This window comes from Malus domestica, chromosome 04 (genome assembly GCF_042453785.1).
Source record: "Malus domestica chromosome 04, GDT2T_hap1".
Classification (NCBI taxonomy): domain Eukaryota; kingdom Viridiplantae; phylum Streptophyta; class Magnoliopsida; order Rosales; family Rosaceae; genus Malus; species Malus domestica.
The window spans coordinates 21,291,377-21,307,774 of NC_091664.1; the positions used below are offsets into that span (position 1 = coordinate 21,291,377).

General features: G+C 37.9%; 2 protein-coding genes across 2 annotated transcripts; one reads left to right on the forward strand and one right to left on the reverse strand.

The window, feature by feature from the left end:
- The first annotated feature begins 7,705 nt into the window (after nucleotides 1-7,705).
- LOC103433502 (uncharacterized) lies at nucleotides 7,706-8,110 on the forward strand. The gene has a single exon (XM_070820233.1). The coding sequence runs from the start codon at nucleotides 7,706-7,708 to the stop codon at nucleotides 8,108-8,110; it is 405 nt and encodes a 134-aa protein (XP_070676334.1).
- A 2,403-nt stretch (nucleotides 8,111-10,513) lies between these two features.
- LOC103433429 (ATP-dependent zinc metalloprotease FTSH 10, mitochondrial-like) lies at nucleotides 10,514-15,358 on the reverse strand. Its single transcript, XM_008371693.4, has 8 exons — nucleotides 15,028-15,358; nucleotides 14,687-14,927; nucleotides 14,507-14,578; nucleotides 14,274-14,407; nucleotides 13,460-13,933; nucleotides 12,572-13,339; nucleotides 12,097-12,324; nucleotides 10,514-11,177 (listed from the first exon to the last, which is right to left on the reverse strand). Exons 1-8 carry the CDS (start codon nucleotides 15,085-15,087, stop codon nucleotides 10,707-10,709), a joined length of 2,448 nt encoding a protein of 815 aa, XP_008369915.2. The 5' UTR covers nucleotides 15,088-15,358; the 3' UTR covers nucleotides 10,514-10,706.
- Nucleotides 15,359-16,398: the final 1,040 nt, after the last annotated feature.

The window sequence follows — 16,398 nt, forward strand, 5'->3', positions numbered from 1 at the left end:
CAAATGCGTATGGCCCTATTTTTCTTTAGGACTGGTACGATATTTACCAGCCAGTCGACGTATCGAGCAGTCCGGATAAATCCGGCATTTAAAAGTCGAACAATTTCATCTTTAATACTGAGCTGTACTTCGGTCGAGAATCATCGGGAAAGTTGTTGAAAAGGCTTGCATCCAAGTTTGATACGTAATTCATGCTCGACAAGGGTTCAGTCAAGGCCAGGCATCTCATGGTAGCTCCATGCAAAGTAGTCTTTAAACTTGTGAAGTAATTGACGGAGTTCAACTTTCATGTTATAGGGTAGTAATGCACTAATAAACAACGGTCGAGGATCGTCGGTTGTTCCAACATTTATTTCGTCTAAAGGGTCCTTAACTTGGGGCCGATTGTCTTCGAGTTCGGCCGGTGCGACTTGAACTTTGTCCAACAATAGTACCCGACCGTTATCTTTCTCGGCCAGAAATTCGATTAAGTTGATGCCCGAGTGTGGATGTTTGGAAATAGCATACCAATGGGCCAGCAAGCGTTCCATCGTGAATGAAACCACGGCCCGACGCTTTACACTTTTGATGTCAGGCATCAGAGGTGGAGAGCAAATTGGCCAAACCGAGTCTTACCGAATCCTGGTGAATAGTTTCGGCGCCTACCTCGATGGTTTTCTGGACTGATATCCGAGTCGACCGTCCATCTTCATTGAAACCTTGTAGGGTAATATAGCCGACGTGATCATCATAATAGCGGGCCTGAATCATGTTGGTTTCAAACGATTGAGTATCAGCTGGGTGGACCACGACCGATTTACCATCCCAAAAAATAAGGACTTGGTATAAAGAAGAAGAAATGCAACTCGTTTGATGAATCCAATCCTTACCGAGCAAAGCATTATATTTGGTCTTTGAGTCGATGATAAAAAATGCCATTTAGTGGCCAAAACAGGCTAGGCCGCTTGCCGTCGAGCCAAGCAATCTATACACTGACGTCGACGTTTTTGAGATTTAGATAGCGCAGTATACATGCCGGTGGGAGAATTGTAGCTGTACCAACATTACTCACGTGGTTTAGATGGCTTGAAGGTTTTTTTATTTGCTGATGAGCTCGAACTACTGGAATTGCAGGAATAATAATCCTCGTTGTAAAACGGTGCGTCGAAATCAAGGCGCCGTCTGACCGATGTAGGACCATCTATTTATTTCCTTGGGCCGAGCCTGTCGAATACTTTCTGGCGTTAGCCTTCACTAGGTTCCTTTGAAGGTTTCGCTGTAATCATCGATTGGTGTTGTATGTCGGCATCTGCATCGGAGGTAGTTTTCTCTTGGACTCGGTTAATACAATGCGTGTTTTACAATTGCTACACAGAATTATCGGCCCGCCATTTCCATATTCGCTAGAGTCTGACGTGGACTCGACTATAGCAGGTCCTGAGAGTTCGGTGGGTGGTGCATTAGAAAATAAGTCGATCTTAAGTCGAGGTTGGGAACCTTTCTTTAGGATATGTGGTACTATTGGCCCGCCATTTTCTTCGTCGTTGTAGTTTGACATTGGTTCAACTATGGCCGGTCCTAAGAGCTCAGTAGTTGGCACGTTGGAAAATAGGTCGATCTTGAGTCGAGGCTGGGAGCTTTGCTTTCGGATGTGTTGTACTGGGGCAAATTCGACCTTCTTTTTTCCTTTGCTCTTAGGAACTTAGGAAAACGGGCATCTACTATGCCGACTGTCGCTAAGGGAATGGATCTGTATCAACCGTCATGCGTTTTTCAGGAAACTTTAACTTGCCTTTGTCAATCCAGCTCTAGATATCATCACGAAATATGACACAATTGTTTGTTGCATGCTTTGTCGAGATATGGTATTTGCAATAAGTCATTCCTTTAAGTTCTTCGGCCTTGGGAATGTTATGCCCTGGCTGAAGTTTAATGATCTTCGCTGATAGCAATTGATCAAAAATTGCTTCAGCCTTTGTGATATCAAAGGTATAAACTTTTGATGTCTTTGTTGTTTCTTCGGTGGTCGAGCGGGCTTTGACCTCATTGGAATTAATTTGAGTCAATGCCTTGCACACGTATGGTTTATCTATTACTATCTCAGCTGCGTCCACGCTGACATACTGAGATTCCTCGCCTTCGGTCGACGCGTAATTGACCGTAGGGTTTTTGTAAATCGTCCCTCGAGATGGGGGTTTCGACATCTTCTCTTCTCGGAGAAAATAGTCATATTGCTCGACATGCTGGGCTAATTCATACATATCTCGAAAGTTTGCCCCCAAAAATTTCTTTTTGTATTCTACATTGAGTCCGCTCAAAGCAAGTCTAACAAACTCGACTTTAGGGAGAGGTACTAGGCACCAATTCCTGGCCGATTTAAATCTGGTAAGATAATCCATTGGTGACTCGTCAGATGCCTGAGCCATCCTTGCCAACGAGGAAACTGACATTTCCATCCCTGGCCGATAAAATTGCTCGTGAAATCTCTCAACCAATTCCTCCCAGCTTTGGATGGAATTAGGTAGGAGGTTGATATACCATGCAAATGCTGAACCTGTCAATGAAAAGTTAAACAGCCGCAGCTTGTGAAAATCACTGTTGACATCTCCGCATTGCGCGGTGAAATGAGCCACATGTTCTAACGAGGATAAGGATGATTCTCCAGCGAAAAGACTAAAATCTGGAATTTTGAAACCTTTAGGATATTTGAACCGTTCCACGTAAGCTGGATATGGATGGACGAATTTAGGGAACTTCGGCCCCTTTTTCATGGCCGAATCAATCATCCGTTGGACCTCGATCATATCGACGGACGTTACTTCCACTCTCTGGTCGGGTTCATCTGTCCTACTACTCGATCCTTCTTTTTTTTCTAAGTCAATTGGCTTGAGCCGAGTAGGGATTGGCTCGGCCTGTACTATTGGTAACAGATTATTCCTTGGTGGCAATTGCCAGGAAAGATCGAATGACCTGTCGTCGCAGACCTTGCTAACCAGTATTTCAAGCAATCTGTTTTGTACCTTACTAGTACGTATCACGTCATGCAGTTTATCGATTCCTCGACTAAACGTCTGTTCAACCGTCCGAGACTGTTCGTCAAGTCATCTTCGAAGAAACGATCTTGTTGGTGGATTAGAGCCTTCACCACCATCCCCATCACAGTCCTCCACTATCCCTTCATTAAGAACGCAGGTGTTTTTGTTAGGGATTTCTAGACCGCACAGCTGACCGCCGAGACTAACTTCCTTTTCTCGGCGAGTCGCACTTGTGGACTCAGGTGTCACGGCACTAAAGAGATTATGTGCCTGTGATACACTTTGTCCTATGTTCTGAATTGGCAAACCGGTTGTTGATTTTCCCATAGTTGTTTTCTTTTTAACCGATCGTGTTTCAATTGGCATGAACTTCGTAGTTTTAGCACTGGGTCCCACTAAGCGTGCCAAAATGTTGACCCTAAAAACTACCAAACCTACGTGGAGCGCAGGCCGAGTAATCTATGAGCTAACTACGTCTTTTGGTTGAATGCAGGGCGGGCCAACTCATCGGCCGAGCTCGACCGAGGAGTAAAATATGTTGATGTTGTGATGAGTGCGCAACCGACTTCTGCATCTTGCGATTGCGACCGAGGAAGGAACATGTCTCGACCTCTTGGGTTCTCGAACCTGAAGACAAGGCTACTATTCTTACGAAGCTTACAAATCGTCATTGTCGGATTCTGTCACAGTGATGGTATTCGTCAGAGTAAACTCACGTTGAATCAACACTAAAGTGTAAGGGCACAAATACTCAAAGTAGATATATGTCTTAACAATAAACGTGGTTCGGCCGTCGGAATGCCGTACTCTAAATCCCACTTGAGAGTATCGAATCATAAACAAACTCGGCGTGCAATGTGCCGTGCCTAATAAACTGTAATACCTCACTTCGCCGAGAAGGCTAATGAGATGACCTTGACCAATAAAGATTCGGAAATCCTTTTCGACCGAGACTTGGATAGATAACCAGTCACCCTCGACACAATGTTATCTATGCCGACTGAAGATGCTGCGAGACCGGCTAGTTCTACGATGACAGTGTTATCTATGCCAACTGAAGATATCACCGGTTGCCTTCACAGTGCTGTTTATCCAAACTGAAGGTGTGTCGGTAAAAAAAGAAAAGGAAAAAGTCTCAAGGTTGTTGAGAGAATTTACGCATGGCAGTTGTGTGTTGAATTGAAGGGGCCATGCACAGCCTCCTTTATTTATAGCATCAGGTCTTCTCTAGATCGAGTTATATCCCTACTCGGATTAGGACTCCTTATTCTAACCAAACACTATCTCGACTAATCCTATTTTCACTATGACTATGAACCCGGTCCTTTATCAAGCCGCATTCACTTCCAGGTTATCAATGTCTATATCTTGCCGAGACACCTTATTGTGCCAGGATTCAATTACTCGTCTTGCAGCACGACTCGGCCGACCTAGGTTAGGAAGCCTATGAACTAAACGATCCATGATAACTTTTCGTAAGACCTTCCGGGCCGAGAATAGAACTCGGCCCAAACCAACATTTTGCGTCCAAACAGGATTATAATATTTAATAGGTAATCTAATCCTAATAGGAATATAAGATACTTTCCCAGATTCCCTAGGATTTACACAAACACATTCCTATTCTAAATATGACTGCAACACATTTGCATTTTTTAATTCTTCTTTTTTTCTTCCTAATTTTAATGTACTAATTTTATTTCATTATAATTTTCATTTTCATTTCATTTATTGTAATATAGTTTGTTGTAAACATTTAGTAAACTAATTTTTGTTATACAATATATTTCGATGTACTTTGTCTTTTTCATTTAGGTACATTAAATTCATTATAATACATTTCGGTGCATACATTTAGGTAAACACATTACGGTACATACATTTCAGTACTAACATTTCAGTGCATACATTTGGTACACACATTTACATACATTAATTTAATATAATACATTTCGGTGCATATATTTCAGTACATACATTTCGGTACTAACATTTAAATACGTTAGTTCAATATAATACATTTCGGTACATACATTTAGGTACATTATTGAGTCTTTCAAGTTTGAAGAATGTTAAATAAAATTAATAAATTAAAAAAAATCCTTCATTTGGTCAAAAAATAAATTAAAATTTGTATATTAATAAATTTAAATATTTAATGGGAGACATTAAATAAAATTCACATTAATTATTTTGGATCAAGGACACATCAAGGGACTATAATCAATATACAATCTAGTACCAGGTTTATTTTCTATAGGCAATATTCTTCCATGTACTAGGTTTGTTTCTCCTTTTCAACCTACTATGTCTCGGGTTCAAATACTTCCTTCTTCTCTAGTGTAAACTGACGTAGTAATATCATTTGCATTGTAAATATTTTTATTATTTTAAATTGAAGTTACGTGGAAGGTGTTTAGTAGGGAGTTTTACCTATAGAGAAAAAAACTTAAAATACATTTCATAGAACTCCACTAGTTTTGAAACATGTCAAGGAGAAAAAAAAAACACAAACCCCAACAAGCCTAGCCAAAAAATAAGCAAACCAAAACGTCAAAATTTCAGCCATGCCCCTAGTAGACTTGTTACTTAACCAAGCCAAAACTACAAACCAATTCTATCTATAAAAACTTCAAACTAATTTTAAATCCATAAAAATTAATTTCTACACTTCTGCAAAATTAGTTTCACAATTCATGCACTTCTCCTATATCAGTTTCAAAATTTTTTGCACTTCTGATTAGTTTCAAAATTCCAACACTTCAGCAAAATCAGTTTCAAAATAGTAGTACTTCTATATCAGTTTCAAAATTCCAACACTTCTATAAGTACATTTCAAAAAATTTGGCTCTTTTGCAAGATCAATTTCAAAATTCCATCACTTCTGCAAGATCAGTTTCAAAATTCTTCTTGCACTTCTAGAAGATCAATTTCAAATACATGCATCAAAATTAACTTTCAAAAAATGCTATGATAAAAAACCAAAATCCTAAAATCTCAATCGTTATTAGAAAAGAAAAAAAAATACTTAAAAAATTAGGGAACAATATAAAGAAGAAGAAAAAGAGGAGGACGGAGAGAGAAGTATGGAGAAGAAATATGAGGGAGCATGACGAAGAAGGAGGAGCAGAGCGAGAAAGGTAGGAAGGAGGAGAGAGAAAAAAAGACAAAGAAGAAGGATGAGAAACAGCGAGAGAGAAGGCCGATGAAGAAGGAGGAGGAGAGACAGAGAGAGACACGGGTAGGATGGAGAATGAATATAAAGAAAATGATGAAGAAGAAAGATGAAATAGAAGGAAACAGTATGAATAAGGAGATAAAGACTCATCTTTCAATTACATGAAATAAATTGTAAATGTAAATGCAATTACAAAAATAAACATGACATCATCTGCCACATGAAAAAGTTATGTCCCTCTCTGAAATAAGTAAAAAAACTTAGTCTTTCCCCAAAATATAGTCTTATGATTTGAATGTGTGGATAATTGTTCTTTTTTGGTAAGGATCGTCTTCAATAGGTTTTTTTTTTTATTTTTTTTTATTGGTCAACAGATGCCTTCATTAGACTGAGGGTTATAGAACCAAACTATTTTACTTCCAGTTTAATCTGTTTCTAGCAAAGACGATTGCCCAGAAAGAACCAAATTTTTCCTATAGACATATTTTTTAGTCCTTGCATAGATGGACAATTCAAGCATTTGTTAGTTACAACTTACGTGTGGGTTGTCCTATTTTTCGGTTGTCCCCAAAATATCCAAAAAGTTATATTTAATTGCCTAGCGAGTCATGACGACTTTATAAAAATCTTACGAGACAAGGGGTTATTCTTGTCATGTCCCTCTATGTAAGGCTCCATTTCTAGATTTTTTTTAAAAGACTTATTTACATTAGCACCCCTGAGATTATTCGTGGTTTTACAAAATTCCTTGCGCTTTCAAAATTTCAATACCACCCACTTGAGTTTTCAAATTGTTTTCACAAAACCCCTTTTGCTAAAATTTGGTCTAAAAATTATCTAATGACAAAGTTAACTGTAAGTTGATTACATGTTTTCACACAACCCCTGAGGTTTTGAACCATAGGCCATCTCTAACCGAGGGCTGGCCAAGGGGCTCGTTTTACCCCTCTGGCCCTCTAATATATTAATATTTTAATGAACAATACAGGGTCAGATTTGCCTCCATCTCCAACCGATGGTCAAAGGGCCATAGGGCTCGTTTTAACCCTGTCACAAAAAACCGTCTCCAACCGAAGGCCAAACATAATTTATTATTTAAAAACTACAACTTAAATTCAAATCCAATGGTTAAGTGATGTCAGCTAGCCGTTGGATTTTTTTTTTTTTTTTTTTTTTGCTATAAATAGGGTAGATATTGGGCTATAATTTACATAACTTTGAATTCGATCTATTTCAATTTAATCTCTTTTAATTCAATCTCTTTCAATTCAAGTTTGCAATGAATTCCAACTTTGGATCCTCTTCGGATTCCAATTGGGGGTCCTCATCCAATTCCAAATTGGAAGAAAAATGAGCGCAAATGAGACGAGAAGAAGAGGAGTCTGATGAATAAGTTCAAGTAAGGCGCAACAAACAAAACAGAGCAGCAGTCATGGTGTGTTAGCCAACTGAGGAACAACATCAATGGGGTGGCTCTGTTACTGTTCGCTCTTACAAACCACGAAACATAGCGATGACGCATGCCAATCTGATGAACAACTATTTCAACCCCAACTCAGTGTACACAAAAGAGAATTTCAAACGTCACTTCCGGATGAGGCGTTATGTCTTCCAGCGTTTACTTCGTGATGTCCAGCAAGTCAATCCATACTTTCAACAAAAGCAGGATAAAGCAGGCCGTCCTGGTTTCTCACCTCATCAAAAGGTTATTGTTGCACTGGGAATGATGGCCAATGGCTCCCTAACTTATTCGATGGATGAAACCCATGGTATGTCTGAGTCTACATGCCTTGATACTCTTGAACAATTATGTGACACAATTGTTCATGTTTACAAAGATGAGTACCTTTGCGAGTCAAATCAGGAAGATCTAAATCGACTCCTTCACAAACTGGAGACCGTGGGTTTCCAAGCATGATAGGGTCATTAGACTGCATGCATTGGGATTGGAAGAACTGTCCCACCGGATGGCAATGAGGCTTTAGCAGAAGGTCGAGAAAGCCAATTGTTGTGTTAGAGGCAGTTGCCTCATATAACACATGGATCTGGCATGCTTTCTTTGGAGTCCCTAGAACCCAAAATGACATTACAGTTCTTGGGCGTTCCCCCCTCTTCAATCGCCTGACGGAAGGTAAAGCACCTTAACTTGACTACTACATCAACGACTGTCAATACAATATGGGGTATTACTTAGCAGATGGCATCTACCCAAAGTGGGCGACACTTGTCTAAGCAATTGCAAACCCTAGGAATGACGCGAAAAAGTTGTTTACCTTACACCAAGAGGCATACCGGAAAGATGTTGAGAGAGCTTTCGGTATTCTTCAAGCACGGTGGAAGATCATCAACGAACCAGCAAGAGGGTGGAGTCGAGAAAATTTGGACTCCATCATGATGTCTTACATCATATTACACAATATGATAGTGGAGGATGAGCGAGATAGGTATATTGATGGAGAGTCGGATGACGACCAAGAAGATCCAAATATGTCAAGAATGGCTTGTGCAAAAATATATAATGGGCCTAATTTGTCTTTCAATCCAAGAACTGGTAGTATCTCTATAAATGAGTACATGAGGCGCTATAGAATGATATGTTCTCGTGCCACAAACAAGTATCTACAACAGGATCTTGTTGCACATCTTTGGGTCAAAAGAAGCATGAAGTAGGCGTTTAAGTTTTATGTTGTTAAATGTTTTTAAAAATGTTGTTTAAGTTTCATGTTGTTAAATGTTTTTTTTATGTTGGTTAATATTATTTAATGTTGTTTCATGTTATTTAATTTAATTTAATGTTGTATAATGGCTTAGGAAGTTATAGGAAAAATATAGAATTTTAAAAAAATATATGAAACAAATTTTGTCAAATAGAAGTTATAGAAAAAAAATAGAATTAAAAAAAATATGAAACAAATTTTGTCAAATAGAAGTTATAGAAAAAAAATAGAATTAAAAAAAATATGAAACAAATTTTGTAAAATAGAAGTTATTAGAAAAAAAATAGAATTAAAAAAAATATGAAACAAATTTTGTAAAATAGAAGTTATTAGAAGAAAAAATATAATTTAAAAAAAATATATGAAACAAATTTTGTAAAATAGAAGTTACGGGAAGTTATAGAAAAAAATAGAAGTTATAGGAAAAATTTTGTAAATAAAAAAAATTAAAACTGTAAAAAAAAATTCAAAAATAATTGCTAGCTAACGTTAGCTAGCCGTTATATTCAAAAAATTTCGCTATTTGTGTTGGTTATAACCGACACTATTTCTTTTATTTATGTCGGTTATAACCGACAACAAAACCAACATAAATAAATAAAATTTCAGCCAGCCCTTTGGCCCTTTCAGATTCCTTGGGGCCCACGAGCCCTCTGGCCTAACTCTCGATTGAAGATGATTTTCGGACTATTTTCGGCCCTCTGAACTCTTCGGTTGGAGATGGCCTTAGGGTCCCATAAAGGTTTAACATGCTTTCATATAACGCCTTAACTTAAAAATAAAGTGACAAATTGTATAATGACAAAAAGTAATCTAGCGAAGGTTAAACCCTTTTTTTTTCTTTTTTTTACATTTATATGTTGGTTTACTCCTTGAATTATATTATTCGAGTGAAAATTAGATTATGTCCCTAAACTATTTTTTTTTTCCAAAAAAGTAATCCTTTAAATAATTAAAATATGTCAATTACATTCCTAATATTAAATTTGAAGACATTCTATTCAATTTTTCGTCGATTTAAGTCACGTGACTTACATGTGATACACTTTCGAAGTAGATTGGTAGGTTTCTATGAGTTTAAGAACTCCTTTTTTTGGAAAAAAAGTGAGCGGAGTTAGCTTTGGAGGTAATTAGAAACTAGATTCGCAACCAATATACAACATCAAGGACTTATAGGCGAGTAAATGATAGTATTACCCTCCAAAATGTATCACGTGCAAGTCACGTAACTTAATTTAATGAAAAACTGAATAGAATAAGTTTGAATGTCATAGTTTGGATAAAATTAGCAATTTTTAATGAATATAAGAACTTATTTTACCCAAAAAAAAAAAAAAACCAATAGTGTAAAGACCTAATTTTCACTCATATGACAATTTCAGAGACTAAATTAGCAATAATAAACGACATCTTAAGAATTTTTTTAATTCACAACATTCTATATTTTTTTCCTTCTTACGAATGAGTTATTTGAAATCTTTGCAAATCCTCGGGAGGTTATGTGAAAATATTAAGACCTGGGACAGTGAATGTTTACGTTAAAATTTGTTTCTGTAGAAAATCTACCAAGGCATTGGCAATTTCTGAAAGAAAAATTCAAGGACTGTTGGTGTAAAAAACTCTTTTCTAAAACCGATTCAACCAGACGTTCCTAAACGAAATTAACAAGAAATCGTAGGCGAAACCAGACCGCACCTATGAGATATACAGAGCAGTTTTACAATCACTTCTGGCGAAAGACGTAACCTTTGACCGGATTCATTTTATAAACACATAATCCCATGAAATCACTTTGCACTATGCAGGCGCAACGACATCCGGTTGAATGGGTGGCGACCGACCATCCTTCGCATTGGTCTCTTTAGCCTCCTTATCTTCTTCTTGAAACCCTTCCTTGAATCTGTCATAGTTTGTGGGCTCATTCGACTTGAATGGGCGTTCTCCCAGTACTCGAATCAAATCCTCTTGGTGAAGGACTTCCTTTTCCAGCAACAGCTCTGCAATCTGTCCTACATGCTCTTTGTGCTCCTCTATCAACTGGACGGTGCGGAAGTATGCTTTACCCACCCATTCTCTAACTTCACTGTCAATTATTGCACCGGTTTTGCTACTGTATGGCTTGGTCATCTCAAATGAATCCTCCCTCTGAGGAAACGAAAGAAGACCTACCTTGTCGCTGAAGCCATACACTGCAACTTGAGCATAAGTCATTTTGGTCACTTTCTCCAAGTCGTTCTGTGCTCCAGTTGAAATCTTCCCCAACAAAACCTACTCCAAGAATACCAACGCAGTTAACGACAGTTGAAAAAAGTCTCATAAGCTACAAAGATGCCTTTTGTTATAAAATTAAAATGTGGTGCCATCGTGCCAACATAGCAATACCCCGTCTTCAGCTTTCTACATACAGGAGCATGATCATGCAAACCAGCCACAATTTTTGTTTCTCTAGAAAACTAAGATCTACTTCACAGAAATTAGGAACTTTATTTTTCTTTTCAATCTAATGATGAGTCTCCAACAAATATTATGCCAAAACTGAAATTCGAAATGTTAACCCATAGGTATTGACGAATGGAAGTACTACTAAAAATTGCATGCACAAATTACTTCGACACATCCGGCGCACACGCACACACATGTACAAGCTAATGGAAGTTGGTAACAATTCAAAAATGTGAACACCGTTACCCCCTTTGTTTTTGGGAGCTACAAAAGCCCCCTCGACATGTTTTCTTTTCACCTTTTGAGTCTGAAGCATTGCGCTTGATCAATTTAAAACAATTAAGTTATTGTGAAATAAACAACACTATCTGCAGTCACAAACTATATGAACAATGCAACACAACATAAATATTACTAACTATCTAAAGATTTAAAGGACAAAAGGCATCATGTACTTTCGGCATTTATTAGAAGTTTTGTTTGTTGCCAAGATGACATTCTTAAAATTTTAAACAATGTTATATTTCAGTTAAATTCGTCATACTTCAATGAGTGATAGACCACACTAAGTTCCCTTGTAACGTTGAAGAGTTGAGGCTAAATACTAAATTCAGTCTCAATGAGTTAGGAGGGGGTGGAAGCATACAAGTACCACTCTTTAACAAATCAAGATTTTCCTTCTTAATCATACGATTCTATCCCTACTTGCTTATTTAGTAATTTTGGGAAAGAAAGAGAGCTTCACCTGCTCAGCAGCTCGGCCACCAAGGGTCATGCATGTCATATCAAAAAGCTGCTCTTTGGTCATAAGAAGATTTTCATTCGGAACATACTGAGCAAACCCCAGTGCTGCAGTGCCACGTGGAACAATAGTTACTTTAAGCAAAGGTTCTGCATGTTCCAGGAACCAACCCGCAACAGCATGACCAGATTCATGGTAAGCAACAGTGCGTCTTTCCAACTTGCTAATAACCTGCATAAAGAGACCACTAAACAGTTAAATATCTTGGTAAAAAACACATTTAGCAAGTCTCTCATGATCAAACAGTTGTTTACACCACTATTTCAGGTTGCACAGGTACAAACTTAGATTAATGATGCCAAATAAATTATCTCACTTTTGCAGGTTCATCAAAAAATCTTCTAATTCTCAGCTATTAATTGTTGAATCATAAAGGAGTCGTCAACTGCACAGATTACCATGCAGTGGCAACAGATACCTTGTTCTTCTTTTCTAGGCCGCCTATCACCCTGTCTATAGCCGCTTCAAAATGTTTCATGGTTATCTTTGGACTCTCATTTCTTGCAGCAATCAAGGCAGCTTCATTGCAGACGTTTGCTATGTCTGCTCCAGCAAATCCAGGAGTGAGAGCAGCAAGCCTCTCGGAGTAAAATGATGCTTCCAGATCCAGCTTGAGCTTGCTCAGATATATTTGAAAAATCTGGTTACGACCTTTGATGTCTGGTTTATCAATAGTAATTTGACGGTCAAACCGGCCTGGCCTCAAGAGAGCTTTATCCAGAATATCAGGCCTATTAGTGCCAGCAAGTACAACAACTCCAGCAGTGGTTCCAAATCCATCCATTTCTACAAGCAATTGATTGAGAGTACTTTCACGCTCGTCATGGCCACCTGAAAAGCCTCCACGCCCTCTTGCCCGGCCAATTGCATCAATCTCATCAATAAATATTATACTGGGTGCGCACTGTCTTGCCTCTTGAAATAAGCTTCGAACCCTTGACGGACCAACACCAACAAACATTTCCATAAAATCTGAACCAGATATAGATAGAAAAGGCACCCCAGATTCACCAGCAGTTGCCTTTGCAAGAAGCGTCTTTCCTGTTCCAGGAGGGCCAACAAGAAGAGCACCTTTTGGAATTTTTGCTCCCAATTCCTCATATTTCTTAGGATTTTTTAGAAAGTGCACAAACTCCATTATTTCTTGCTTAGCCTCATCACAGCCCGCTACATCTTTAAAGTAAACCTGATTCAAAAAATGGACACTAATGAATTGTTATGTAAATAACTGCATCTATGTTTCACTTTATTACTAAGATAAGAAACATGATGAAGGCAACACTAGGAAATGAAATGCATATTTAACCTTGTTTTTGGCATTCTTGTCCAACTTCGTGATCTGTGCTTTACCTATGTTGAATATGCCTCGGCCACCTGTTCCACCTGGACCACCAATGTTAGGCATTTTTCGGCTCATGAACCAAAGGGCTCCCAGAAGCAACACTGTTGGCCCATACCTTAACAACTCTTGCAACCACATTACTTGGGATGCATAAATTACAGGAACAAAATCATGACGATCAATCCCTAAAGCTTCTTGAGCTTCCTCCAACTTTTCTTCGAAAGATTCAACACTCCCAATGTTAAAATAATATTTATACTGGGTTACATTTCCTTCGGAAGGAGAACCTTTAACAGGACTACTAACAGAATCATCACTATGAACTTTTTCGCGTGGGGAGCTCCTCACATACACTTTTGCAACTGATTTGTTTGCAACTTCAATGTGATCGACCAACCCAGGTTCAAGTAGCTTGTTTTTAAATTCTTGGAAACTTATCTGGGAAACAAGTCAGCTTAAGCAGAAACTACTAATGAAAGCAAACTGGGAAAAAATAAGCCGAACAACATTGATGTAGAACAATTAACTAGAGCTTAGACACATATAGGTATAGAGGAGAAGACACAGAGGCCTCAGGGAGGAAGATCTGTTTATTCCATCATTCAAGGCTCCCTCTACCGAAATATAAAGCCTCTATTATAAAGACCTTTTTGCTAGAAACACCGAAAGTAAAACCTATTCAACATGAAAGTAGTTTTTTGGTCGAAAACAGGACAGTAATCTCAATCCTACTCAAAAGCAATCTAAATAAACTAGTTTCTCTAAGCATAGTGATTACCTCCTTCGCTTGATGAGGATTAAGGAATAATGATGTGACAATAAAGCAAATGAACATTAAAGGAGCAAGTAAATCTTGAATCTGCTTCGAAAACTGTCCCTGGGCATTCCCCTGACCACCTGCACTTGAGCCCTCTGAAGAAAACTGATACTAATAAGCTTACTTAAACAATGTTGCACTTACCCAAAACACATCAATGTCTAAAAAACCAAAACAATCAAAAAGTGGCACACCTTTGGACTCCGTTTTCTGTTCACCCCCTTTCGGAATTTCCTTCTTATTTTTCGGATAATAATTTTCGTAATCTATAAGAACAAACCGTTGCAAAAATCAAACATAAACACATTAAAGCTAAGCATCAAAAATTATCAAACCAAACAAAATTTCATAACTTTTGGGTAGAAAGCCCTTACTTTTCTTCTCGGGACCTTGGCTGGAGAACAAGCGACGAATTCTAGGGATTCCGAAAACAGACTTCACATTCGACATGTATGCTTTTGAAATTAGCCGCTTCCCAGCTCCATTATAAGCTATATATCCCTTCAGAATCCCTACGCCGCCATCAACGCACTCATTGCCGAGCAGCGTCGACAACTGCGGAAAGGAATCGTGCAGCAGCGTGTTCCTCCTGTTGTAAGTACCCGAAATCACATTCTGCGCAGAAAAATATCAAATTTATCAACCAACTAAAAAAAAAAAGATAACTTGAGATAAAAATTTCAAAAATTAGAATTTTTCGTGCTACAATTCGTACTCTTTTGAATTTGGAACGAGCCGAGTGGGTGATCCAGCGTCCGATGCTTGAGAAAATCATTGTATCGAGCCGTGGGAATCGTTTGAGGTGGAGAATGGTACTTTCGAAACCCTAGAAAGAGCTATACGGGTCTGTTTGGTTGCTGAGAAAATTTCAGGTGGGAAAGTTTCTAGGGTTTGGAAATGGAGAGTGAGAGAGAGAGGGAGAGAGAGAGAGAAGTTACCGGAATTCGGTGTGAGAAAGAGCAGGGGCGGAGAAAGGGTATGGATTCCTGCCCAGAATCAGAAACCGACTTCTTACTATTGAATTACGTATTTGACCTTGTCTAAGGAACGACGGGATGTGGGTGGCGTAAGGTTAATTTGGTCATTCTGTAGTGTTTCTTCAAGGTTTTAGAGCCTGAAAATTAGTAGCAATATGTATGGTTAAATTGGAACATTACTTTTTTTTTTTTTTTTTTTGTCAAATGATAAATTTTGTTACATTAGATATTAGATTAGTCAAAGATCGGGTTCGCACTCACATCGTCATGTAAAGACTCAACTCATTTCCACCATGTGCAGTGTTTCTTCAAGGTTTTAGAGCAATATGTATGATTAAATTGGAACATTTCATTTCCTGTTGAAAAGGATTTTTTTTTTCTTTTTGTTTTTTACAAACTATAGTTTGACGTACGCATATAAAAGAGATTTTAAATACAAATAATAAAAATCTTGTACATATATCAGATTATTATATGTTGCTTGAAAAGAACAATGTTTGAAGCCACGGAGTTAGGTATTTCCTAAAGAAAAAAGAGAAATGATAGATGCACTTTAACTTGTTACATTTCTCATAACTCACACATGAATGCATTAGGCTAACTTTAGAGTGCAAATAATAGTCGGGAAAAAAAAAATTGGAAAAACTCATACAGATTTTTGTACGAGTTTGCTTCGTCTTTGTGATAATTGCAGAAACTTTGTGTGTTCTTGTGTTTTGTGGTCTTTGTAGAGCGTTTTCGTCAAGTCTGGTTTTTTGGTATGGATCTGTTGGCATAAGCCGATTTGCGCCAATATGTATTGGCGAAAGGTATCAATTTGGTAGTTGAATCGAGTGTCTAATTACATTTTTTTTTTATTGTTTGTGGTTTTGTTAGAACATACTGAAATATTACAAAACCCTAAATCATGATTTGGTCAAGTGTACAGAGATTACTTGAAGAAAGTCATCTCAACGGCAAGGGAAAAAGAGTCTCCTACTCACTCAAAGGCCTCATGTTCAACTAGTGATAGTTCTAGTAATCTGAGAACGCGTTTCTTTTGTTAGCTGAGATCTTTCTTGATAGTTGGAAAATATTAGTTTTGATGGTTATTTGATTATTTGAGTTTG

Excerpts from the sequence above, each read along its gene's own strand:
- LOC103433502 (XM_070820233.1), top strand. The coding sequence starts at position 7,706 with ATGACGCATGCCAATCTGATGAACAACTATTTCAACCCCAACTCAGTG.
- LOC103433429 (XM_008371693.4), bottom strand. The coding sequence starts at position 15,087 with ATGATTTTCTCAAGCATCGGACGCTGGATCACCCACTCGGCTCGTTCC. Across the intron at positions 14,928-15,027 it reads CTCGTTCCAAATTCAAAAGA|AATGTGATTTCGGGTACTTA; the intron begins GTACGAATTGTA and ends TTTTCTGCGCAG. Across the intron at positions 14,408-14,506 it reads ACAGAAAACGGAGTCCAAAG|AGGGCTCAAGTGCAGGTGGT; the intron begins GTGTGCCACTTT and ends AGTTTTCTTCAG.